The sequence below is a fragment of the Phocoena phocoena genome, chromosome 3, assembly GCF_963924675.1.
Source record: "Phocoena phocoena chromosome 3, mPhoPho1.1, whole genome shotgun sequence".
Lineage (NCBI taxonomy): Eukaryota > Metazoa > Chordata > Mammalia > Artiodactyla > Phocoenidae > Phocoena > Phocoena phocoena.
Window position 1 is genome coordinate 72,915,908 of NC_089221.1, and position 26,479 is coordinate 72,942,386.

At 36.8% G+C, this 26,479-nt stretch overlaps 2 protein-coding genes across 3 annotated transcripts in view; one reads left to right on the forward strand and one right to left on the reverse strand.

Annotated features, from left to right (window-relative positions):
- Positions 1–999, forward strand: part of POLR3G (RNA polymerase III subunit G) — a 31,566-nt gene extending 30,567 nt beyond the window's left edge. For both annotated transcript variants that reach the window (XM_065875153.1, XM_065875154.1), the window contains exon 7: positions 913–999. In XM_065875153.1, the coding sequence (XP_065731225.1) occupies positions 913–999 (87 nt within the window). The remainder of the gene's footprint in view (positions 1–912) is intronic.
- Positions 1,000–7,491: 6,492 nt separating this feature from the next.
- On the reverse strand, positions 7,492–13,135 carry LYSMD3 (LysM domain containing 3). Its single transcript, XM_065875350.1, has 2 exons — positions 12,878–13,135; positions 7,492–8,418 (listed from the first exon to the last, which is right to left on the reverse strand). The coding sequence occupies exons 1-2, from the start codon at positions 13,130–13,132 to the stop codon at positions 7,753–7,755; spliced, it is 921 nt and encodes a 306-aa protein (XP_065731422.1). The 5' UTR covers positions 13,133–13,135; the 3' UTR covers positions 7,492–7,752.
- Positions 13,136–26,479: the final 13,344 nt, after the last annotated feature.

Here is a 26,479-nt window from a genome sequence, read left to right on the forward strand (position 1 = left end):
GGTTGAGAATCCGCCTGCCAAGGCAGGGGACACGGGTTCGAGCCCTGGTCCGGGAAGATCCCACATGCTGCGGAGCAACTAAGCCTGTGTGGCCACAACTACTGAGCCTGCTCTCTAGAGCCCGTGAGCCACAACTGCTGAGCCCGCATGCTACAACTACTGAAGCCTACGCACCTAGAGCCCGTGCTTCTCAACAAGAGAACCCACTGCAATGAGAAGCCCGCGTACCGCAACGAAGAGTAGCCCCCGTTCACCGCAACTAGAGAAAGCCCGTGCGCAGCAACGAAGACCCAACACAGCCAAAAATAAATAAATAAAACAAATAAAAATTTAAAAAAAAATAAACTGAGGGGCCCTAGGTGTAATATAATATGGCATCTTCTGCATTTGATTTAGTATCTTGAGGTCTTTTCGTTTGTTTGTTTTTTGGTAGGAAGCAAAAATCACTCTGCTTATGCTCAGCTATGCATTGTAACTGGAAACCTCAGTTCTGGTGTAGTCGAATGAATGTTAGTATAAATTGGCCTCGTTTCTTGAGTGTTTGTACATTTGTTTGGAGTAAGTGTTTAGTGGTTTAACTAACTAAACCATGTATCATCCCACTAAGGTAAAATGAATGAGATGTATAATCCTATTAAGGTGTAATGGGCATCCGTTTATGTTCTCTCAGCTAGTAGGTGCCTGAGAATAGTAGGAGATGGTGGTCTTGAGGAAGAAAGCACAGTTAGATATGTGAAAGTTAATGTGTGTTTCAAGCATTGAAATAACAGAGACTTCTTTTAAGCCTGGCATATTTTCTAATTACCTAACTTTGATATTTATAAACATATTAAAGGGACAGCCTACATTATGTTCTTTAATGTTACTACTCATACTTTTAATGTTTACTGAGGAATATATCATTTCACTTAGGAAAATGACTACATTAATTCCTACTTTGAAGATGGAGATGATTTTGGTGCAGACAGTGATGACAACATGGATGAAGCAACCTATTAGCTATGAAATTTCTCAAAAAATATTTTTATGATACAGCTTCTGAACATTTGAACAGACTTGTTTTCTATTTTATTTCTGATAAGGAATGAGTATTTTTTTTTTTTTTTTTTTTTTGCTGTACGCGGGCCTCTCACTGTTGTGGCCTCTCCCATTGCGGAGCACAGGCTCCGGACGCGCAGGCTCAGCGGCCATGGCTCACGGGCCCAGCCGCTCTGCGGCATGTGGGATCTTCCCAGACCGGGGCACGAACCCGTGTCCCCTGCATCAGCAGGCGGACTCTCAACCACTGCACCACCAGGGAAGCCCAGGAATGAGTATTTTATTTTTGTTCCTGTTTTGTTGGAAAGATACTTGTTACCAAAATATTCAGAACCACTTTGAGTTTACATACTAGTTACCTTACCAATTAGTCTCTGACATTCCTTCTCAACACCTCTGTCATCTCTCTAATGTATTCAAGTGGATTTTTTTTTTTTGGTATTATTTGGATTAGAATGTACCTAAAGAGTTTTTGCATCTTTTAATCTATGTATTCATACTTAAACAATTTTTTCATGTTTAACTGCTGACCTTTTCTAAAACTACTAGTCATCATAACGGATTTCTATAATCTGAAAGTTGGTTTAATACTGCACATAGAGCACTTTAAATACAAAGAAACTTGAAAATAATTTTATTTTTTACTTTTACATGGTATGTTCTGTGCTACTGTATTATGACTACATAAACCTACCTGAGCTCTTACAAGTGCACATTTTATGAGATTAAAAATTTCGTGATTGGAAACACATGCACAGGGAAAAATGCCAATCTGAGCTAAGTAAATTTCACAGCTTACATCTTAACCAATACAAAGGCCTGGGATGCATATTAAAAATACTTGAATTGGAGGCTAACTTCATACCATACAATATATGAATCAATCATCCCACTGTAACAAGTTTGATATCTCTGAGTCATTGGCTTATGAAAAATTAGACTGAGATTTAATTTTGTACTTTATAAAAATGTAGACTAAATTCTAGTCATATAAATCTCATTGCAGTATGCATGTATGTGTAATCTGTGAGGTGTAGTGGCCTCTGTTACATTTCACAGGACTGAGCTCTCCAATTGATTTATATAACAATGCAGAATGAAACTCAGGTCACTTTGAAATTTAGATTAATCTTTTTTGATTCATTTAAAAACTAGCTCCCCTGCCTTTTTGTATTGGGGTGGGGGAGAGAATATCTATAAACTTCAGCCTCCAATGATTCACATATGCCAAAGATTTTCAAGGAAATTCATATTATATATTTTAAAAATGATTTATGAACATTACCCACCAAAAGAAATAAATTTTTCCCTCTTGGGAAGATACCACCCATTACCCTCTAACCTGAGAATCAAGAGCCCTAGATTCTATTTCTACCTTTACTATTGAACTCAACCTTGAAATTGAGCTTAAGTTTTCTGTGCCTTAGTTTCTTCACTTGTGAACAATTTTCTATAAAAATTGTTTAAACTCTAACCAAAGTTTACCATATGTATTCATTCTCTCACCTTGTAGAAATGATCATTCTTAATTTAAATTTAGTTCTCACCCTTTAAAAAATTGTAGATGGTAAAGTGATTGAAAACAGTTTTGAGAAACAAACATGTTTTCCTCATAAAATATATTATAATCTGATTTTCCCATCTTATTTATGGTGGGAAAAATTGGAGAAAATGTGTATTGTCTTGTGCCATTTTGTAACATGGCTTTCTCAGGAAAAAGACCACTTTCAATTGTAATATTTCTCAGATAATTCAGTATGTGTGTGAGGGCCATTATTAGTTCAGTATTGTGCTGATCCTATGTGATGTCTTATTTAAAGGAGCTTATCAATAATTTTAAAGATTCTAAATGGAAAACATGAATAAAACACTCTAAAGTATTAGCAATCTACCATACTTCTTAGAGTAGAATCCTCAGTTTTCAGTTGTAATGGGCAAGTAGTCATTTAGGATTGATAATTAACAGAAGTTTCTTAATCTCTCACCTCCTTAGTACTATAGCCAAATACCATTTAATTTATAGAAAGCTTATCTTTATGGTTCTGTTTACTTGCTTTATTATACATATGAAGATAACACTTAAATTGGGCAAATACACCAAAGATACAGGAATCTTTCCCTGGCTTTCAATTTGTTGCCACCATTTTAGTCCTGCAGATGGTAAAGCATCTCCTATGGGCAAGGATTTCCTGGGAAGGCCCCAGCCATCTCCGTTAAGTGCATCGTCTTCCTCCTTTGGAAGATCTTATGTTTAAAGTAGACTAATTGTGAGAACAGGCAGAAAGTATTTGCAGGTTGCTTTACCAGCATGAATCTTGTTTTTCTGGCTTAAAATCTCAAAGAATGCTAAATTATTCTATAAGAAGGCAAGCTTTAATACAGAGATTAACCTCCTACTTGTTGGTGAAGTATCTTTAAAATTTCTATATAAGATGCAAAACTGTTTTGTTGCTCTAATGCTTATTTTTCTGTATTGTTTACACATTAAATTCTTACAATAGTGTCCTTTTGTCTTATATTGTTTTCTTTGACCCTGCTGAAATATATTTGATAGAGAAAACTAATTTGTTAATACTTATTTTACCTAGTAAAATAACTGTGTATTTATTGAGCAGGGATGCCAGTATCAAATGTTCTTGAACCAACCACCATCAACAACAAAACTCTAGGTGATTAAATTTGTGATAACAAACTAAGAGATTTGGATATTGAGAGAATGCTAAGAAACTCAGATGACCTTGTTAACCTTTCCCTCCCCACTACCTTCAGATGTACAGTATTAATGGCTTTCCTTAATTTGGTTAAAGGCTCTTAAGTTAGTAAAAACTTCTTATAAGAAAAACTGTAAATACAATTTTAAGATCAAGATACTTTTAAAAATGGAGAAAACAAGGATTACACCACAAATTCTCCATTAAATAAATAAAAACTCCAAATAACTGTCTCAATTCTTTTTGCTACTGGTATTTTAAAAAATTAATATTTTGAAATGGAAAGGTTGTTTCCGTGATAATAAAATTTACATATAAATAGAGCATATTGTCACACAACCAATTTGTAACTTGCCAAGGTGTGGACCAGGTCTCATGAGGCCTTCTTCCATGAGATCAGAGATTCCCCCACAAATAACATTCATCTGAAATTTTTTTCATTTCCTTTCACTTATGTACTATAAACAATCCAGTGTATTTTTTCAGTATAACAAGGGGGAATCTGAATTGGTAAATCTTTGGCAATTCAGTCTATCTTACATAGTATCTCTAATAGTTAGAGGAGGAGAAAAGGTTTGCTTTATTCAATTAAATTAACCAGATTCCATTTTCGATTGAATAATAAAATAGAAACTTTATTACATTTTGCAGACCTTTTAAAATATGAAAAATGAGGGGCAAGAAGTTTTAAAAACCAGTTTTACAGATGTACATGCTAACGTAACATTCTACAATTCCATGCTGCATCTGTATAAAATACATTATACAAAAGACTTATTAATTTGCATACATAAAAAGAAATAAAGCATCAGATTTCTATGATCTAACCGTGCAATATGCACATACTTGGAAGAAAAATACTGATTTCCTGAGCAACTTTGTAATTCAAAATAAGAATGATTCCCATCATAATGTACCATTTAAATACAGACTCCTAAAAACTACATCTTTACTCTGTAACACTTTGACTGGATCTTTGTTTTACTATATTTCTAAAACTCTAACTGTATCCTTCATATTCCCAAGTAGGTAATTTTTGTAGTAGATACTTTAAAAAGAACTAATGACTAAATAGTGGTTCATTTAAAGAACTCTTCAGGCCACTGAACAAGTAAGTAGAGTCCAGAAAAAGATAAGCTTTAAAAAACAAAAAGTCTTTGGAGAAATTAATTTAACATTACTGTCTTCTAATTCTTAACGTGGCCACCAGACTCTATAACTGATCTTAATATATCTTTTGGGGACATGAATCCTATAATTTTCTAGAAATACGATGGCAAAAAATATTTAATTTAAATGGCATCCATTAGTTTGAAGCAATCTTAACCATTTGTACCCAGACTTTAAGAAAGAATCTGCCCTTTTTAAAAATAGGTTTTTATTCACTTGCAACTCCAACTTTTTAAGTGAACCAAATGCAGTGATTCACAGTTCCGTTACTTTTACATCTGCATGTATGTGTGTGTGTGTGTGTGTATATATCTTCTAATGTAAAGCCTCAAAGTAAATTCAAATAAGGGTTTCAACAAAAAAGCCACAATATCAAATAACTTTTCTTGTTTTATTAAGTTTTACAAAGTAATCTGCATTTGTTACAAATTTTGATGTATTAGTACTTTTTAAAAGCTAAAATTATTCTAAATCTATTAAATGCTTAGGAAATTTTTCTTTTAAAATGACACTTAAGGATTAGAATCTAGAATTCTATATATATAACACAGAATTCTATATATGTTATACATATATATAGAATTATATATAATTCAAATTATATTCAATTAAGTAAAAAAATATATTGGGTTGGCCAAAAAGTTCCCTCTGTTTTTTCTGTAAAATGTTATGGAAAAATCCGAACAAACTTTTTGGCCAGCCCAATGTAATTCAAATATATGGACAAAGGAAACTGCCTGTGTCATAAGGATATGTTATACTGCCTTCAAGGAATAGGACACTCTGCAAGACAGAAAAGGTTTTTAATCAAGTACATAGTATACCTCATTACTTTTTAAAAAGTTACTTATTTTATAAATCAGACTTCTTTATCACAATTTCAAAGTACCGCTAGCAAAAAGGAATCCCTGACTCCGTAATTTCATCAATTTGATGTAAACAAAGTTCTTCAAAGGACATCTAGCCCATTCTACCCTAAAATAATCTGTATTTTCTTTCTTGAAACTTGATTTTCAGCAGGCTTAATAAATACAATGTAAACTGACCAAGTTAACACTGAGCATAAATTAGAAAGATCATACTTTTCTCAAGATGCCCAAAGCACATTAAAACAATTTTTTAAATCTTAAACTAATAGAGTTAACTCAAAAAATCAATTTGCTACAAACTTCCATATTAACACTTTTTGGTAATTTTCTAAGGCCCTCTAATATATGCAAGGGCTTTAATGTTTGACATCTTTGTCCTGTCTTTCTATGATACACTGCTCCTAAAAGTACATTAAACCTCATTAAGCGTATATATTTATTCACCCCACTTTGTATCAAGACTGAAGTTTGAAATATAAAATGACTGGTCAAAAAGCTGAAACATTAAAAGTTAGGAAATAATGCCCAGAAAATTAGGTGGTATAATATATCTTAAGGTACACACTTTATTATACACAAACAGGCAAGCCAGACTCCACCAAATGAATCATTTTGATAGCATTTTAAAAACACATACTTTTAAAAACTAAATGATGGAATCAGTATGCAAATGCTTATTTAGCCAGACTCTGATCCACAACAGATCTTAAAAGTGGCACTCTTTTGACCAATCCATATACACCTTTGGCCTCTCTTCCCCAATTTGATGCTCTAGTTCAGGGAAAAAAGACCTAAGTTTCTCTTTGAAAAACAGAGGTTAAGGGATCAATATACAAAACAATTTGTCTGTTTTTGCTAATGCAAAAGGTCTCTTTACCCTTGCTTTTCTGCAACAGACCTCAGAGACAGACAACGAAAATGTTACGATCCCATTAACTTGTGGCTGACAGTGAAGGTGGAGACAAATTTATACAGCCTATGTTACGAATCCTATCGGACCATCTGAAATAATGCTTAATTTTAATTCTAAAAATTATACTAGTTTACATAAAGTATTATAAGGCATTAAATGTAATTAAGGCATGTTATTACATGTAACACAGCAACTTATCACAGTATGTAAGGAAATATTTTCTAATTAATACTAATCTGTACATGTATAACACTTCATCAAAGAACAACAAAAGTGCTTTCAAACATCAGAGGCAAATATAATCACTTAAAACACAGAAGCAGAGGCAGCATTCTTTCAGAGACAAAGATAACTTTTAGGTCCTGACATAATCCAGTGTTCTAGTGACCAAATGGCAACTTCCCAACAGTTAACACATTAATTTGGGGGCTTAAAAATAATAATATACCTCAGCTTCTATTACAGACATTATACATTTCTTTCCCCTTTCTGTTCTACTTATGTTTTCATAGCGTATGTACTAAATGTGGGGTTTTTTTTAAGTTTCAAAATGAAATTTTAAGTAAGTCCTATCAAATAATTTTAGAATCAAACTTTTCTGCAACTAAATATTTTGATGGTTAGTAATAAATTCTCTTCAGTTGCAGACATCTGATGCCATCATTATTCTGCATAATGAATTTACTATTAATAAACTCAAACCAAAAACAATTGCTTAAAAAATAAAATTTGAACATAACCAGTCTTGAATAAGAAAAAAATGCATTTTCCAGGAACTTCCGAGACACATATTTAAATTCATTTCTGCTTTAAGCACTGATAAAACAGATATACAGATGTACTGCTTTCAGAATCAACAACTAGCAACTGTAGGGATTTTATACTCAATCCATTTGTAAATGGCTCCAAAAAACAAACAAAAAAAAGGTGAAAAACAAAGCATCTTCAATCTCCCTAAATTCTGCCTTTGAAGTGGTTATTTAATATAACTGATTCACCAACCAAATTCCAGATACATATGTGATCGCTAACACTGTAACTGAACTAACTGCTATGTTTTGTGTCGAGCAGCAGGTAACTGAGAATATTGACTATAAAGCTTATGGTCATCTTGTGGGACAAAGGGTATTCCTTTAGTTGGAGCAATTTCATTTTCCATTTCTCTCTGCTGTGATGGGGGTGTGACTCCTGAATGCAAATGTGAAGAATCCACTGTTGAATGGTGACTAACATCCACTTTAGCTAAAATTTCATAATACAGCAAATAAAATACTGGCGTTATTATGCCTACTATCAACATTATCACTACAGCTGTCCACCACCCTATTCCCCAGTCTGCTCCATAATAAGGATCCTTACGTTGAATGTTTTTGTTTTCAGGTTCAAAACGTACTTGTTGTGCTGTCAAGGCAGACACCACCTCATTAAGGTTCTCTCTTTTGGTGTCTGTACATTTTACTATTTGTTCTATGTCTCGGTCTACTTCTTTTAAAAAGCTACCAGCTGACTCACTGGAAGAAAGAAAATCATTAGCTGACAAAACTTCCTGTTGTTCTGAAAGGTACTGAACAGATGAAGGACGTGAAGTCTGTCTTCCTTTTGGAGGATAAAGTGTTTCAGTCAATGAACTAAACTTTTTTACTGGAATTTTGATAGACCTAAGGGCAAAAAAGTCTTGATCACTGATGAGATTGTTAACCCTCTTGATATCTGCTACCTGTAAAGAAAAAAAAAGCAAAATTCAACTAAATTCTAAATAAAAATAGAAGTAGTAATATTCATTCATCCCAGTTACTTTTGGAGGGAAAAAAAATTGAGCTTAATTATTAGAAGTAGTAAGTTATCACATCCAGAGAGGATTTTATATTATTTGTGGATAACAGTTCTATACCATTCTTGATCTACCAGTCTTAAGAAATCACCAATTACATTCTATAATCACCCACATATTATCAATATTAACACTAATCCTAGCTGTTTAAGTAGATTCTAGGATCTTTTGATATTTCTTTTTCTATATCATGCGCAAATATCATACTTCTGCCGCTTGTAAACAATTTGTGAAGGAAGGATTACAGATACTTATGTTCCTTCTAATGTGGTGATTAGAGTATAGGCAAATGTCAACTTACCCAACTAAAAGTACCATATTTTATCAAAACCAAGATGCAATCCACTCTAAGATGTGCCATTATTTTATGTATCATTAAGGTAAAAAAAAAAACCCACCAAATACTGAAGACGCCACCATTCTAACTTCAAAGATGTTAAAATGTGTAAAAAAATACACCTTAGAATTGATAAAATATGATAATTTGTCTCCTTCATTTGTCCCCTGAAGCCATTTTTCCCCAATCCTCTGGTGTAAATGCATTATTCAACTATCCCCCAGATCAGCCATTTTTATAAGCTTTCCTTATATATTTTATATAGTCCTCAACCTGTCTACATGTTCTCTCCACCTGCCATTGTAAGGGGAGCAGGAGAGTGTTTCTCAAGTTACCAATTACTATGCCAGGCTCTCCAACTGCCTTTAAGTTATTAATCCACCATTTCCATCAATGCTGTAAACCAAGCACTGATCATTTATCACCTGATTGATATCAGAGAGGTAAAGTGAGTCTAGGATAAAACTTAGATTTCTGGCTTGGCCAACTCGATGGATAATGATGTCACTCACTGAGATTATGGAACACTGTAGAGGGATAAAAGAGAATGAACGCAGATTTCACACATGTTGACTTTGAGGTGCTTGAAATGTGCCAAGTGGAAGATGTCCAAAGGCAGTTATAAATGTATGCCTGAAATTCAGAAGAATGATTCTCAGCTAGAGATATAGATTTGTGGATTACCAGCAAAAATGGTAATTGAAGTCACAAGAGTAGATTCACTAGAAAAAGTCTAGGAGAAAAAGGTAACATAGGAAAGATCCCTGAGGAATGCCAACATTTGAGGGGTATGCTGAGTTAAGAGAAATCCACAAAGGAGATTAAGAAACAGTGCCCAGGAAAGCACTATGATGGTGGTTAAAAGCACAGACTATCTGGGTTTGAAGCATGGTCCTGACACTTTCTAGCTGTATGATTTGGGGCAAGTTGTTTAACCTGTCTGCAAATCAGTTTCACATATGTAAAATGACAGTAATAATACTACCTACCACATAGGATTACTGTGAAGATTAATATATTAAAATGTCCAAAGAACATCTACAGTACTGACACACAGTATGTTATGTAAATGTTAGCTGTTATTAAATTTTAATAGTAGGAAAGTCAGAAACCTGCAGAATCCAGGTTGTCAGACAGGGTTTTTAAGAGGTAGTAGTGACCTGGATTAACTGCATATTACTGATGAAGAATGAGAGTTCTTATTGGAAAAATCAATTCCTTTGAAGTGTATGTGTGGGAGGAAAAGGGAGAGAGGACTGAACAGTAACTTGGAGATGAGAGTGTAATGTTAAAGGGTGCTTTGTCATTTTACTACCTTGAGACTCTTTTAAGGCAAATGAAGATTCACTGACAAACCCCAAAGCCTGATCCTATTCTCTTTAAATGCTCTTTTGCCTGGTATTGTATATTCTGACTAATAACTACTCAATAATCTTTCTGAACCAGGTTTCCAAGGTTTAGCATCTACCTAGGTTATCTCTCTAAATATCCCTATAATATTTTCTCTGTTATGCTAACTTCCTTGGTTACATTTAGGATTCCAAATGTAACCTTGAGCTTTTCGTTCCTCTTATCACTGTCTTATAACAGGCATGTTTTTAATAATTCCTAAGGCTGAATATTTATAAGTGGAATATAGCACTAATTACCATATTTTTAAATGATAAATCCTTTTGTAAGGTTAATCTTTTTTTTGCTAGTTGAGCTCTGTCAAAAGGGAGCACTGCTTAACTCCCTATCTCTGCTGTATCAATTTTCCCATTATTGTGGCCAATGCCATCTTTTCCCTAACGTTCAGCTGCCTTTCATCACTCTTCATTTTAATTAAGGAAACAGCGGATACACCCTGTGATTTCCCCCCAATACATTTTCTATTGGCTTCTTCTCTTCTTTACTATAAATATTTTAGCCTAAGCCCGAATCATATTCATTGGATCATCTTCCAGTAACTTCTTTCTTGGATTCCCTCTAATTCACCAGCAGGTTCCCGACCCCCACCACCCCATTCTGCAGCACTCTTGTTAAAATCTTACAATGATGTTCTCTTACTATATATCAAACTTTCCCTCAGTTATATTAAATCACTTCATCCTAGTCTGTGTCACTCATTTCTGAAACAGCTATTAAACTTCCTCCGTTGTCCGCCTTATTTCCTCCTTGAAATCTCCACATCACTGTCATGCCTGAAATACTTTCTCCTTCTCACTTCATTGGAAATATGATCTATTTTTAATCATTCAGATGGCACTTCAAATTTCTCTTTTTCTAAGAAAATTTTCTAGGCTCATTAAAAGAAAACTAATGTCTTTCTCTAATAGAGCTGCTGGACCACACTCTTCTCTTGGATCTTCACCTTGATATTTTCAGTCTTGCCCCTAATTTTAAAGTCTTGGTTACTTTCCATTATCATCCTTCTAAAGCACATTCTATAATTTATTTCTCAGTGGTCTTATTTCTCTACAGAACACATATTAACAATTTTATTTGCATTAAAGAATGAAATCAGATATTTTCTGACTTAACAATAAATAATGTTGCCATACATGAACAAGTCACAAAAAAAAAACCCAAACCCAGCTTTCTTACCTCATCAAGAAATGCATTTCAATAAAATATTTATTAAACATTTAAATTAAAATTTATAATGTTTGTTTTGATCAATTGTGAATAATTGCAATAATTATTCAGGAAAAATAATACATAGAACCTCATGGTCATCAGAGACTTTAAAATTAAATAATATATATATAAATTTATCAATATATGTGTGTGTTTCTATTGGAAAGAACTATGACAGGTAATCAATAAAAGGTTTTCAAGATAAAAATATTTTATACTATGAAAGATTTTTGGGGGGATGAAAATATTAATCAAGGAGAAAAAAATTTTAAATATATAAAAAAATTTTAAATATAAAATTCCATGCTACTAAAAAAAGAGCTCATATATATATTTTAAATGAATGATTTTAGGTAGCAAATCCTGGTGGTATTTAGGATTCCATGCATATATTTAAAGAATATTCTAATAGTCTTATTTTTAAATATCAATATTGACAACATTCTGGAAATTAAATCCTTTATAACTACTTTAAGTCAGGATGTATTTAAGATGTTCACTTTAAAAGGTGCAAGGAGGTACACAGTATATACATTTCAAAATTCTTTTGGAAGCATGAGAATAAAAAGTTTGAAAATGAAAGATATCAACAGTTTCCATATCAATGTGTTTACATGAAAACAGATTCCATGCTATGGATACAAAATGGACATGACACAGACATTAAATGGATTTAAACAGAGTTTAATACCTAGTAAAATAAAAAATATACCTTTCATCTATAAATCCCACTTTTGAGAATCTATTTCACAGAAATAAGGTACCAGTTGTGATGATATTCACTGCACAATGCAAAACATGGAGAAAATCCTATCAATGAGTAAGAGAACAACTTAATAATTATGGTACATCCACACTATGCAACATCATATAGCTACATAAAATAATGAGTTAGATCTATAAGGCTATGAGGGATATCCATGGTATACTAAGAAATGAAAAAGTCAAAGGCAACTTGCAGAGTAATAGGTATAATATAAACCAATTTTTAAACACAAAAATCACTATACACATATATATCTCCCCCCAAAAAACATATGGAAAGAAATACACCAACGTGTGCTATCTCAGGAAATTGGGGCAGGAAAAAACCTTTCCTTATATATTTCTACATTCCCTTACAACTTGAATAAGGAGAAAAATAAACACATTTGAGTGTTTTTCAATCTGAAAATAGAATCATGATTTAGAAATAAACAGAAATTCAAGTATTCACTTAAAAATTTAAAAAGTTAACATCCACCAACATGATACTGATTTCTGTGAAAAGACAAAAAAGTGGGTGGGGGGGGAATGCAAGATAAAAGGGCACAGAATTTATTTCAGTTTTGTGCTATGAACAAATAATTTATTTGGGGCTGCATTATGCAAAATCAAATTAAAACTTACCGTACAACAGTACTGAAGGGCTATTGCATTTAAAGTGTCTCCTTCCTGTATATCTTTTGTTAATACTATAATGTCATCAAGTCTATCTTTTGATGTACTTCTTCGGATTTTTTCTTTTCCTCTGGATCGAAGCTCATACACTTCAGCATCCTCCTCCAACATATCATTGTCTGTACAATTTCCAAATGCATGTACTTGACCACTTGAATGAACTCCTGGAAGAGGAAAACTACGATTCTGATGCCTCCCTGCCATAATGTCAAAATCTGGTAGGGAAAGAAGGCAGAGAAAACTTTGGAATGTAGCTGATCCATTTGACTAATTTACATGAATCTTATATTCAGGACACTTTATCTTTTGTTTTTTAAAGAATGGTTTTAGGTTCAAGTTTTATTGTTGTTGAAGTACAATGAACGTATTTGGCAATGGAGACAATGGGATGGGAGGAAGAAGTAATCCATTCTTATAGACCATATATCACAAAACATGGTGATGATTACATTTTAACAAGGGCAAATTGCTATATTTTTTTAGGTCAAAAAATTAAGTTTCCCCATTCTGAGTATGTGAAGAAAATTACAGAAATAATTTTGTATTATGTCTTAAAAACGTGTGATCATATATACAATTTACAGATCTGATAGAATCAAAGTATATGTTTTATATGTACACACACAACACTTTTATGAACCCCAAACTTTGAGTTGTTCTGCATTTTAAGTTCCATGGGATTGAACTGTCTTTTGAACTCCCTAACTACTTCCCTGGATCATGCTGATTTCAGTATTTTTATTTAGTATAGTATGTGCCTTCTATACAGGTCATAATTTTGCTCTCAACCAGGGATTTTTCTTCCCTGGCAGCTTTTCACCAAACTTACCAAAGTCCTCATGAAACTCAATTTATGGTCTATAAAGATTGTGAACAGATTATAAGTTCTACATTCATTTCTACTTCAGAAAAGACATCTTAAGACTGACTGAGATGAGAGCTGACCTAAGTGTACTCACTCTCAACTCACCTTCATCAAGTTAATCTATCCTCATTAAAAAAGAACAATAAGGGGCTTCCCTGGTGGCGCAGTAATTGAGAGTCCGCCTGCCGATGCAGGGAACGCGGGTTCGTGCCCCGGTCCGGGAAGATCCCACATGCCGCGGAGTGGCGGGGCCCGAGAACCATGGCCGCTGAGCCTGCGCATCCGGAGCCTGTGCTCCGCGATGGGAGAGGCCACAACAGTGAGAGGCCCGCGTACCGCAAAAAAAAAAAAAAAAAAAAAAGAACAACAAGCGGGAGAAGTTCTCTGATGGGAAGGGCACTGGGTGCTACATGTTCCGAATGGATGACTTTGATGTGGGGATGCCACGATGCATGGCAATGCTGCCCGTGTCATCAACCACTCCTGTGAGCCCGACTGCTTCTCTCAAGTCACCCACGTGGAGGGCCAGAAGCCCATCACCATCTTCACCTACCCTGCACTGCACCCTGCATGGTGAGGAGCTCACCTATGACTACAGGTGCACCACTGACGATGCCAGCAACAAGCTGCCCTGCAACCATGGCGCCAAGTGCTGCTGAAGCTGTGGCTACCTGTCACAGCCCCTGCTGCCAGCCTGCCCCTAGCCTGGGGACTCCCTCACCCCTCCCAGAGCATCTCACCCCACCCTCATATTCAGGGTGGATGTGGGCATGCAGGTGGTAAGGGCCCTGCCTCCACCCTTCCAGCCCGCCCACGCAGCAATCACCCCCTTCCTGCCCTGGGGGCCCAGAACAGATACTGTACAAAGGTTTCTAAATCCCTTCTTATCTATATTAAGAGGGTAGGATCCCAGGTGGAAACCAGATCCCCGCCCCCATAAAGTCTGTCAATGTTAAAAACAAAAAACAATACAAGAACATTAAAAACTATTACCACATTCACAGTTTTAGCTTCATATTAATTGTTCACATAAGAAAGGATAGTAGATTATCCTCAATTATTGTGAAAGATGGAGAGTAGAGAGGTCGTAAGAGGAATTTGGGGAGATAAAATACTTAAGGCTTAATGATGTGGCTCAGATATGAAGAGAAGAGGTTAGTTAAGGATCACACCAAGACTTCTGATTTGCATCCCTGAGTAAATGGTGGTGCCATTCTCTAAGATCTGGAACACTGGAAAAAGAGCTTGGTGGGGGCGGGGGGGTGGGGGGGGGCTTGGTGACGCTGAGTGTAAATTCCTTTAAGACAACCAAAAAGAATGTCAAGTAGTCAAGTGGTCTATGTAGTCAAATTCAGAAAGGTCTGGGTGATATAATTTCATGACTCATCTGCACATAGGTGGAAACTGAAGCTGTGTAGATGAGATTACAGAGAGAGAGAGAGAGACAGAGACAGAGACAGAGAGAGACAGAGAGAGGGAGAGAGGGAGAGAGGGAGGGAGGAAGAGAGAGAGCACGCGCGCAGAATAAGAGGGTCCAAGACTGACCCTTGAAGAGCTGCTACATTTAGTACCTAGACGAAGGAAAATCAGACTGCAAAGACGAAAAGAAGTGTTCAGAGGAGGAGGAAACCAAGAAAATGTTGTGCCATAGAAGCCAAGACTAAATGATGTATCAAAGGCAGTTGTGAATACTGTGGACAAGTACCAGGTGAAAAAGAAAAAAATCGAAAAAGACCAACTCCCAAAGTCTGAATTTGTAATATACATGACAATAGAGTACATACTCTATATGTCGGGACATACTTTAAAATTTGGGGAACTATTTCATATCATTGAATAGAACCCTTGAAAACCAGTTTCTGACTCTGCTCTGTGGCAACACTGTAATGCTTCAAAATCTCAAAGGTTTCTATTCAGATAACATAACTAACTAATAGCTATATATTAAGTCGATAATTTCACCTGTTCTCCCAAGAGCTACATTATTTATTGAACTGGAATTCCTAACTCAACAGCCACCAAACTAAAGAAAGCTACCACATTTTACATCTTAAAAGCAGTTTTAAAGTCACACCTGTTCCTTCAAGGAATTCTAACAAGTGACAACTCTAACAAGCTTAAAGATTAAACTTGTTTTAATACCATAATAAATTAAGGATGCTTTATTTTTATTCTGTTCTCAAAAAAGTTGAAAGAGTAGAGTATCTCACCTTCATCTAAAACAGATAATAATTTCCACTTATTTTACAGTCTTTCCTGTCTTTAATGTAGGGAATGTCTGTGAATCCTGTGGATTCCTAGGCAAAATTTTATACATATTTACATTTTTCTGGGGATAATATTTATTGTTTTCATATTCTCAAAAAGTTTAAAAAGTTATGAACCACTTAATATACAGCGATTTACCCATGGCTATACTGACTCAGTTATGCTGCCCTTTAGGCGTTTTTCCCCTGATAATTTGGTCTTAGAACCCCAAACTGGCTTAGTACAGCTGAAATTCACTGAGCAATGCCCCAAAGCCATTTTAGACACTTATATCAACGTCTCTCCATGATATGTTGCTAAATAATATTTAAAGACTAGAACGTCATCTGTTTCACGATCTTTTCACTCCGCTTGGAATGAAATGCAGGCAGTAGAATACCACAAACTGTGTAGTCTGTTTCTGAATAATCAAGAATTGGTTGTGCCCCTAACTGACGCGAAAAGGTAGACTCTGGCCCAGGCATATAATTATCTGAGCCAAGTATATAGAGATTAGAAAGTACCCAGCATTCAAGTCATCTGGTTCAATTCTCTTCACCTGTCATAATTCTCTTAAGGCAGGGGGAAAAAAAGCACAAATACCCCCTTCAGAAAACTAAAACAAGCCTGCATGCTACATAGATGACAAGAGTAACACAATGGATACCGTGTTGAAGCACTCATCAGCTCACTTTCTGACTGAAAATGATTTCCCAAACGCCTTCGTGCTGCATAAATGCTGTTGGGTGTTTCGCTTTGACATTCCTTAAGCAGAGAGCAATAAAAGGGCCACAGGTCACAATCCAGTTCAGCACTGGGACAGTATCACAGGGGCTGTACCTGCCAGGGCCAATTCAGTTTCTAAAAACTTAACTTCCCTCCTCCTCCTTTCCACACGTCTTGTTTTTTCTTTCCCTGTTACCCCCTGCGAGAATTAAATCTCAGATCTCTACCTTACACCATCACACTTGGACGATGTGGACGAGATGCTGTCAACGAATATTCAACAGAGACACGAAGCTGTAGGAGAAATGTAGTGTGTCTAGGTGGGAAATGCGTTGCTCCGGGATTGGGGCAAGTAGGAGTCCTTCCTCTGAGCCTCAGTTTCCCCGACAGTGTAACAAGGGGCTTTAGTGGAGCTGGTCTCGAAGGTCTCCCCTGCCTCGGAGTCTCTTCCACGCGGGCTGGGGTCCAAGCCCCAACCAGGTGCCTCGCCACATCTGCGGCCGCGGGGTCCGCGCCGCCTCCAGCGAGGGTGCAGCTGGGGCCCAACCCCGCCGGCCGGGACCCGGCCACCCCCGACCTCTCACCGCGATCTTTACCTGTCCCGTTAGCAGGCGGGACTCAACGAGGAGACGGCTACCAAGTCCGCCGCCGCCGGGGAGGCCGTCCCGGGCCAGCTCATGGCCGAGCCTCCGTTTTTGGCTGCCCCTGTAGACCGTCACCGCCGCCGCCAACGTCTCGGCCTTTCGTGCAGTGCGCCGCCGCCACGTCCGCAAACCTGCCGTGCGTCATCGCGTCAAGTGGGCGGAGGTGGGAAGGGACCTGGAGGAGGCGGAGGCCGGGGCGCGAGGGCGAGCCTGGAACCTGGGGCTCCCCAACCACAGGCCTACACGGGCGCGCAGACGCAGAGATTCCGCCGCAGCCCAGAAGTAGGGGCTGGTTCCAGCCCCGCCCCTGACTCCTCCCCTTCGGCCCCGCCCCTTCATCCCCAGTAAGTGATAGATCCAGGGCCAAGGCCCGGGGCTAACCCGGCGGCCCGGGGCGACCTTCCGGCTGCGCCTTTGTCCTTCGTTCGCACAGCGCTGGCAAAGGCTGTATAGAAAACACTGAGTGGGGAGGTGCTAGCAGGGGATTTGTCCGCGGCTGTTGTGCATTTCCTCTTGCTCTGCATCTGGAGGTTTCTGTGTGATGGGGAAGGACTCCCCAAAGCATAGTATCGACATCCATGTTTTAGATTGTTCTGTGCTTCTAACTCTTCCTGCTGAATCCTCTAGACTACTGCAGAAAAGACAAAATGCTGGAGAAAAAACCCTTGGGCGGCGGGAGACAGTTGTTTCAGCCTTTGTGTTTTTAGGTGAGGAAAGTGAGCCACCTAGAGTTAGGCCCCGGGAAGTAATTGCGCTCGAGCCCTGGTTCCAGGCTTCCTATTCTCAATGAGACAAGGCTGTCTACAAGTTATAACTTATTTTGTTTTGAAAATTAACTGAAAGTCTACCAAGTCAGTTTTGGAGTCAATAAGATATTAGTTTGAAAAATGACAAATTCATGACCTCATATATGATTCTTCTCAGAAATTTACTGAATGAGTATGATAATGTGTTTGAATTTATGTAAATGAGTGTAAAGCGTTTTAACGATGTGCCTAAAGTCTCCCAGTGTTGACGTTAGACTTTGCACTTTGACGACCGTGCTGTCTTATAACAATATACATTTTAGACCCAAACAGGCAGGGTGCAGGGTGTAGGGCACTTCTTTTCAGAATGTCTGAATATTTATGCATCATGAAACCTTTGAAGCTTTGTTTCAAATTATTCTCAAAGAGTGTGTTTTTTGTTTTCTGGGAGGTGCCTCAGTAAAGGTTAGGAATTCTGCATTGCAATATTTTTGTTTTATTTGAGGGGATAGGCACTGTGCTCCACAATCTGCAAAAAGAACTGGAGGAGAAGAAGACTTTAAAAAAAAATGTTTTTTAAGTTTGTCGAAGCTGTTCTGTATGCTGTTGCCTTTGTGACACCCCTGTCTGTAACCATTTATCACTGAGACATTTTCTCATCGGTAAACAAAGGATATATTCCCTACTTGATGTGTAGGGCTCAAGCTGCTCAGCCTTCATGAATGTTAATGTGAATACAACCTTCTTTCTGCATATAGGTTACTTTTCTTATTTTAATGTCAATAGGCAGTGGAATCCATGTGAAAGCCCGAGAGATAGAATTTCAAGCACTTCTACAGGACTGCTACCTGTTTCCTTTGTATAAATACTTTCTCAATGACATGTGCATGCTCTTAAACCATTATTTATATTTGACAAAGGTGCAGTTATTGAGCTTTTTACAAAAAGACACTAATAGAATTATATCTTATTATTAGAATATACAAAGGAAGCAGTTAGCCATGAATTTTGGCCAAGTTCCAAAAAGCTGGCCAGAAGGAACAAGTACTTTGTCCTTGAGAAAAAGGATGTCCCTAGTGCTGAGCAAGGCCACAAGGATTTTCAGTTTTTTTAGATCTCATCTGACACAGTTTTTATTAAAAGGCTGTAGATGAAAGAATATGTAGTTTCTATGAATGTGTATTTCTGACATTAAACATTTAGGTTTTGTGGTTTGCCCCAGAATAAAAACTGTATTTTAATAAGAGTAAAGTGATGCAACCAGTTAGGAGTGTTACTTGGAAATGTGAAAGTTAAAAATGCAATTGACTGAACTAGTACATTGAAAAGTAATTACCTTGGATTCACTTACAGATAAACGTGTAAGATTTAACAGATAGGTTCGGGAATGTTTACTACAGTAATAGCCAAAAATCTGAAAATATTCTAAATGTTCATCAATAACAGACTGGAAACTTCTGGTACATTTAAATAATGCAATATTATGCCTTTGCTCAAAACAATGAAGTTGTTTTTCTTATTTTCTAATTTATTCATTCATTTACCTAACACATTTTTTCTGGAGAAAAAGTATTTGTGAGACCTTTGTTCTAGGCATTGGGGGTACAATGCTTAAAAAGACAAAGTTTCCTTATTCATGGAGCTTCCATGACTAGATACATGGAAAGGTCTCCAAAATGTATTTTAAAGAGAAAAAAGTAAGCTGCCACATAGGAGGTATGTTATTCTTTTGTAATAAAATTTTAAATGCACAGCCCTCATCGCCCCTCCCCCCATTCATATATCTATATAGGAAAATGCATTTAATTTTTCTTTCTAGAAAATTACTAAAGGAATTTTTAACAGTGATTGAAAGGACTAGATGTGTCAGGAGACTTTGCCTTTTCTTTTTAGACCTCTCTACATAGACTGAATTTTTATTACCATGTGCTTTTATTATTATTTAAAAATATTAAGACTGAACACATATTATTGATGAATAACTGGACTTGTTTTATCCACAGTTAACCAATAGTCAACCATGCACTCCTTAATCATTCCTGAGTCTCTTTGTACCTTGTGTTCAAGTAGTGAGTGTCTGTAAAAAAGAACGAGATCAAATCTGGTTCTTGGAAATCAAAAAAATGAAAGAGTAATGGAACATTTAATTCTTTTTATATTTCTTCTTTATTTCCCTCTGCCAGGTTTCTTTCATCCTTGCTTCTTAAATCTTTGCTCCTTCTTGTATCCTTTTATCAGCTGTTCCTTCTCATTCTACTTTCTAGAAGCAAAAGACTGTAGTACACCAAGGAAATACTTAAATGAATTTAAAACTGGATTATGAGATGAAACCTAAAAAAACCCTCATCTCTGATCTTCAAACTATCTATATGTAGAAAAAATTATTGTGTCTCTTCTCCAAAAGTCTTGAAAAAAACAAACAAACTAGACTGCATGATTCAGATTATGTTCTGCTAGAGATAAACCAGATGAGCTCCCTAGTTGCTGTTCACCCTGTGATTTTAAAGCATAGCAATTATCATAATCACAGCTCTGCCATAACGTGGATAAAAGAAGAGTCAAGTATACTTCAGGAATTCAGAGTTGCTTATAAATGCAATTATAAATGCATTTATATATGCAAATATAAATGCTTATAAATGCAAATAAATGTCAGGGATATTAACTGTGACTTGAATGACTTCAAAAGTCTCTATCTATACAGACGTTACTAGATGAAAACTAGACTCAAAATACTATTCTTAAATTCTTTAGCTAGGTAGTTGTTACACATAAAAGCAATAGTTATATATGTTTACAATTAAGTAGACTATAGTTTGTTTTTTTAATAAATTTTTTTAATTTTGGCTGCGTTGGGTCTTCGTTGCTGCACACGGGCCTTCTCTAGTTGCGGTGAGCCGGGTCTACTCTTCGTTGTGGTGCGCAGGCTTCACATTGTGGTGGCTTCTCTTGTTGAGGAGCACGGGCTCTAGCCACACGGGCTTCAGTAGTTGTGGCTCGCGGGCCCTAGAGTGCAGGCTCAGTAGTTGTGGCGCACGGGCTTAGTTGCTCCGTGACATGTGGGATCTTCTTGGACCAGGGCTCGAACCCATGTACCCCTGCATTGGCAGGCAGATTCTTAACCACTGCACCACCAGGGAAGTCCCAAGTAGACTATAATTTGAAATGCCTTGTTTCCTGTGAGCTCTACAATTACTGTGGCCACATAAGTAAATTGGGGCAGGTGAATGCCCTAGGATCTATAACCTGCTTGTTGCTTTGCCTACTCCTCCAACGACCTATGATGGTCAGACAAAATTAATTGAGTCCACTTCACCAAAGGAAAACATGATAGATGACCCAGTCAATGGAACTGGGTGAGGGCATCTGGAATTGGAGGGCAAGTCAAAATAAAGTCCAGAGAGTGGATATCCAGTTAGATTTCTTAGGTATTCAGTAATGTGTTCATGGAGTCAGGAAGATCAGGAGGTGGGGAAGCATAAAGAAAAAATGAAGACATACATGGAAAGATCTCCAAAATGAAGACACAAAAGTGTTTTCTTGTTCTAGTCTAGGTCTTTCTAGATAGTTAAGAGACCACTCCCATGACAGTCCTTAGCTTAACCAACAGTATTTGAAAACACAAGATAGAAATTCAAAGCAAAGCTTCCATGCCCATATAAAGAATCATAGAACAGCAAGGTGCATATACCTAATGAGAAGGTAGTGCTCATCTGACAAAATATAGACAGAAATTACATCTATTCATTTGACAAATATTAACTAAGCACCTACTGGATTTCAGGCTCTGTTTTAAGCACTGGGGATCTGTAGTAAACAATTAGGCCCAAATCCTTGTTTTCATGGAGCTGAGTTTCTTGTGGTGGAAGAGAGATAAAATAAATAAATGAAACATTAGTATGTTAGACAGTGATAATTTAATGGAGGAAAACTAAGTAGGGAAGGAGGTTGCTGTAGTTTGTTGTTTTTATTGAAGTATAGTTGATTTACAATGTTATGCCAATGTCTGCTGTACAGCAAAGTGACTCAGTTATATACATATAGACATTCTTTTTTGCAGTGTTTTGGGTGGGGGGGGGGTTGCTTTTGCAATTGGGTAGGTAAGGAAAGGCCTGATTGGAAAAGTGATAGACACAGGCCTGAAGAGAGTCAGTTTGTGAGCCATGTTGGCACATGGGAGGAGAGCTTGCCAGGCAGAAGGAACAGCCAAGTGCCAGGTCTAGAGGAATTGTGCAGTGTATTGGAGGGACAGCAAGAAGGCCGGCATGGCTGGAGTGGATTGCACAAGGTCAGAGAGCAACAGGACATGAGGTCAGAGGGAGACAAATCAGATAGGACTTTGTAGGCCATTCCCAGGACTTGGGCTTTTAGTCCCAGCAAGATGGGAAACCATGGGAGGGTTTGGAGCAGAGGAGGACATTATCTACCTTTTAAATGGATCATTTAGGAGAGCCAGGATAGAAGCAGGTAGATCAGTTAGGAGGTTATTGCAGTAACTAGAGCAGGAAAGAGGTTGGCGTGAATCAGAGAGAACATAATATATCAGATTGATTTGGATTAAAAATACTTGGTTTAAAAATATTTTTTCAAAGCACCCAATTTCGTGAGGTTGCTCCATTTTGGTTTTTAAGATATTTTTCACTGGTTCCTTCTTGTATACCTTCATTAGTGAGTCTCTTTTCCCTGTTAATACTAAATAAGGCAGATTTACCACTGTAGCAATTGTTGCATCTAAGTTTCCCTTCTCCCTTCTCACCATGTTTTCTTTTATTTACAGTTAAGGTTGAGCTGATTTTTTTCCTCTTTTTTCCAAGCTTTAATCCTATCGGGCTTCTAAATCCTTTCAGAATTATTTGAAGGAAAGAATGCCTGCTGACTTCAAAGAGGGTTTCACACTTGGATTTACCCGCTGCAGCATATAACGAGAGTAGTGGAACCTTCCTTCCTTTCCACAGAATAGTGTGTTTGGCAATGGTATATGTTGACCAGTGAACAGTCTGTTAAGAAGAAACACACTGAAACTCATTTTTTTTTGATCTGTTATTTTGAAAAGGACTTATTTTCCTTTCTAATATTCTAAATCTAATCTGTTATTTTATAGGAGAATCGATTTGTATTAATAGAAACTTGATTTACTTCCCTTTTATTACCTTGCCTCTAAGGTTACACTATAGATTTGCTTATCTATAGCATAACATAATATAAATGAATAATTTGTTTATAAAGATTTCTAAATCTTATTGCTTCACTACAGCAGTCCTCAAAAGAAAATTCCTTGTGTATTACTCTTGGCTTTGTGAAAGACAATTTATATAGATTCTATAATTAATGCTGATGCAAATGAAGAGATTAGCTTGAGAAAGAATGATTCTTTGTATAAAAATATTATGGTTGGGCTTCCCTGGTGGCGCAGCGGTTGAGAGTCCACCTGCTGATGCAGGGGACACAGGTTCGTGCCCCGGTCCGGGAGGATCCCACATGCCGCGGAGCGGCTGGGCCCGTGAGCCATGGCCGCTGAGCCTGCGCGTCCGGAGCCTGTGCTCCGCAACGGGAGAGGCCACAACAGTGAGAGGCCCGCGTACCGCCAAAAATAAAAATAAAAATAAATAAAAAAAAATTATGGTTGCTCATAAGACAAAAGCCATTAAAGCCATTACATAATCTAGTCTGGTAAAATAGATATGCTAGCTTTTCTGCTTTATTTGGTTTTAGCAACTGGATGGGATAGAGTTTGGTGGTGAATGTGATGTGAATACATGAAAGGGTTTATACTAAATATTTTTTCTTCCTGCCTTGTCCTACCTTCCATGAGCCATATTCACCTTTCTCTAAATATCTGTCCTTTCCCCATTAAAATTCCAATTTCATAATAATTGAAAGTGGGGACTACTATTGCTGGTTGGGTGTGTGTAATGAGAGCACCTAGAGGTATTGCTAATAGACTGGAAGACTTCAACAAGGAGATTATGATAAGAATGGTAACATCCACTTCTTTCAACAATTGTGAATTAAGGCAGTTTTATGCAAAACGGACATTTCAATAGCTATACCAGCTTTTGTCAAAGTGTGGTCTGCCAAACTCGTCTAAGTGTGGTCTTGCCAATCCCCAGGACTCCTTCATAGAGTCCTCAAGGTCAAAACTATTTTTGCAATAATTCTAAGTTATTTGCCTTGCTCACTGTGGTATCATTTGTACTTGCGTGAATGAATCAAGGCCGTGGCATCAAACTATATTAGTAGTCATTATATTGCTCACTGCTACATACTCATTTTTTATTTTTAATTTTATTTATTTATTCATTTATTTGGCCGTGCCACGCAGCTTGCAGGATCCTAGTTCCCCAACCAGGGATCAAACCTGGGCCTGCAACAGTGAAAGGACCAAGTCCTAACCACGGGACTTCTAGGGAATTCTCCATACTCATTTTTTTTTAAAAACAAAACTTTTACTTGAGAATGTTCCTTAATTATTAAATTTCAACCCTTGACTACTTATTATTATTCTTTCTGATGAAATGTTAAAGCTGCATAAAGTTCTTCTACTACATATCAAAGTACAGTGGTTGTTTGGAAGAAAAGCCCTTGAGTTGAGTTGGAAGCTGAACAAGCCATTTTTATCATCGGACACAAATTTAATAGAAAGAATGACTGATAGAAAAACTATGGTCAATAAGACTTGGATATTTGGTGGACATTTTCTTGAAAATGGACAGAGTAAGCCAGTTACATCAAGGAAAACAAGACAGCATTTGCTACCATTGATAAAATTCAAGCTTTATCTCAAACAAAAATTAGATTTTAGAAAACTTTTATTGCCTCTATAAGTTTGGCAGCTTCCCAAAACTGAAAGAATTTTGTGATGAAATTGGTGGTGATATTATAATAACATGGTTTTTCAAATATCATATTATGAAAAGTATCAACTCTTAAACAATGTTCATAACTCAGTATACCTAATATTTTCCAAATGTACAGTGTTACAAAATCATGCACAGATAAAAGATGCATTTAAAGTATAAGGCCAAGGGGGACTTCCTTGGTGTCTGAGACTCTGCGCTCCCAATGCAGGGGGCCCGGGTTCCATCCCTGATCAGGACACTAGATCCTGCGTGCCACAGCTAAGACCTGGTACAGCCAGATAAATAAATAAATATTTTTTTTAAATGATAAAGTATAAGACCAAGGGATTTTAATGTGAGTAAATAAAAAATGCTTATTGATATGATTTCACATGCCACATTGCAGCTAATCTTTAAGAAACTATCACTTACTGAGACTTGATATAGTTATCAAAGACAAGTATCTATAATTATCCGAAAAACTTGCTAAAATTCTTTTTTCCTATCTTAACTAAATAAATATGAGAAGCTGGATTTTCTTCATATACTTCCACCAAAACAATATATAACAACAGACTGAATGCAGAGCAAACAGAAGAATCCACCTGTCATTAGTCCTAATAAATACCTTTAGCAAAGTTGTGGGATGCAAGATCAATGCATAAAGATCACTAGTATTTCTATACACTGCAATGAACAATCTGAAAGAAAATAATTCCATTTATTATAGCACTGAAAAGAATAAACACTTAGGAATATATTTAACCAAGAAGGTGCAAGACTTGTGCACAAAAAACTACAAAACAATGCCGAAAAAATTAAAACAACATCAATAAATGGAAAGGCATCCTGTATTCATGGACTGGAAGACTTATGATTGTTAAGATGGAAATACTCCCCAGAAGTGATCTACAGTTTCAATGCAATCTCTATGAAAATCCCAATGGACTTAGAAATGGAAAAGCTAATACTAAAATTCATAACGAATGGCAAGGGATTCCAAACAGTCAAAACGCTCCTAACAAAAAAAAAAGCAAAGTTGGAGGACTCATGTTTTCCAATTTCAAAACTTACCACAAAACTAAACTAATCAATACAGTGTTGTACTGGCATAAGGATAGACATACAGAATATATTCAATGGAATAAAATTGAGTTCAGAAATAAACCTATACATCTATAGTCAATTGATTTCTTCTTTTTTTCTCTTTTATTGATTTTTAAAAATTATTTTTAACTTTTTTTTTTTTTGCAGTATGCAGGCCTCTCACTGCTGCGGTCTCTCCCGTTGCGGAGCAAGGCTCCGGACACGCAGGCTCAGTAGCCATGGCTCACAGGCCTAGCCGCTCTGTGGCATGTGGAATCTTCCCGGACCGGGGCACGAACCTGTGTCCCCTGCATCCGCAGGCAGACTCTCAACCACTGTGCCACCAGGGAAGCCCCTATTTTTAACTTTTTAAAAAATTTTTTTAATTGAGTTAGAGC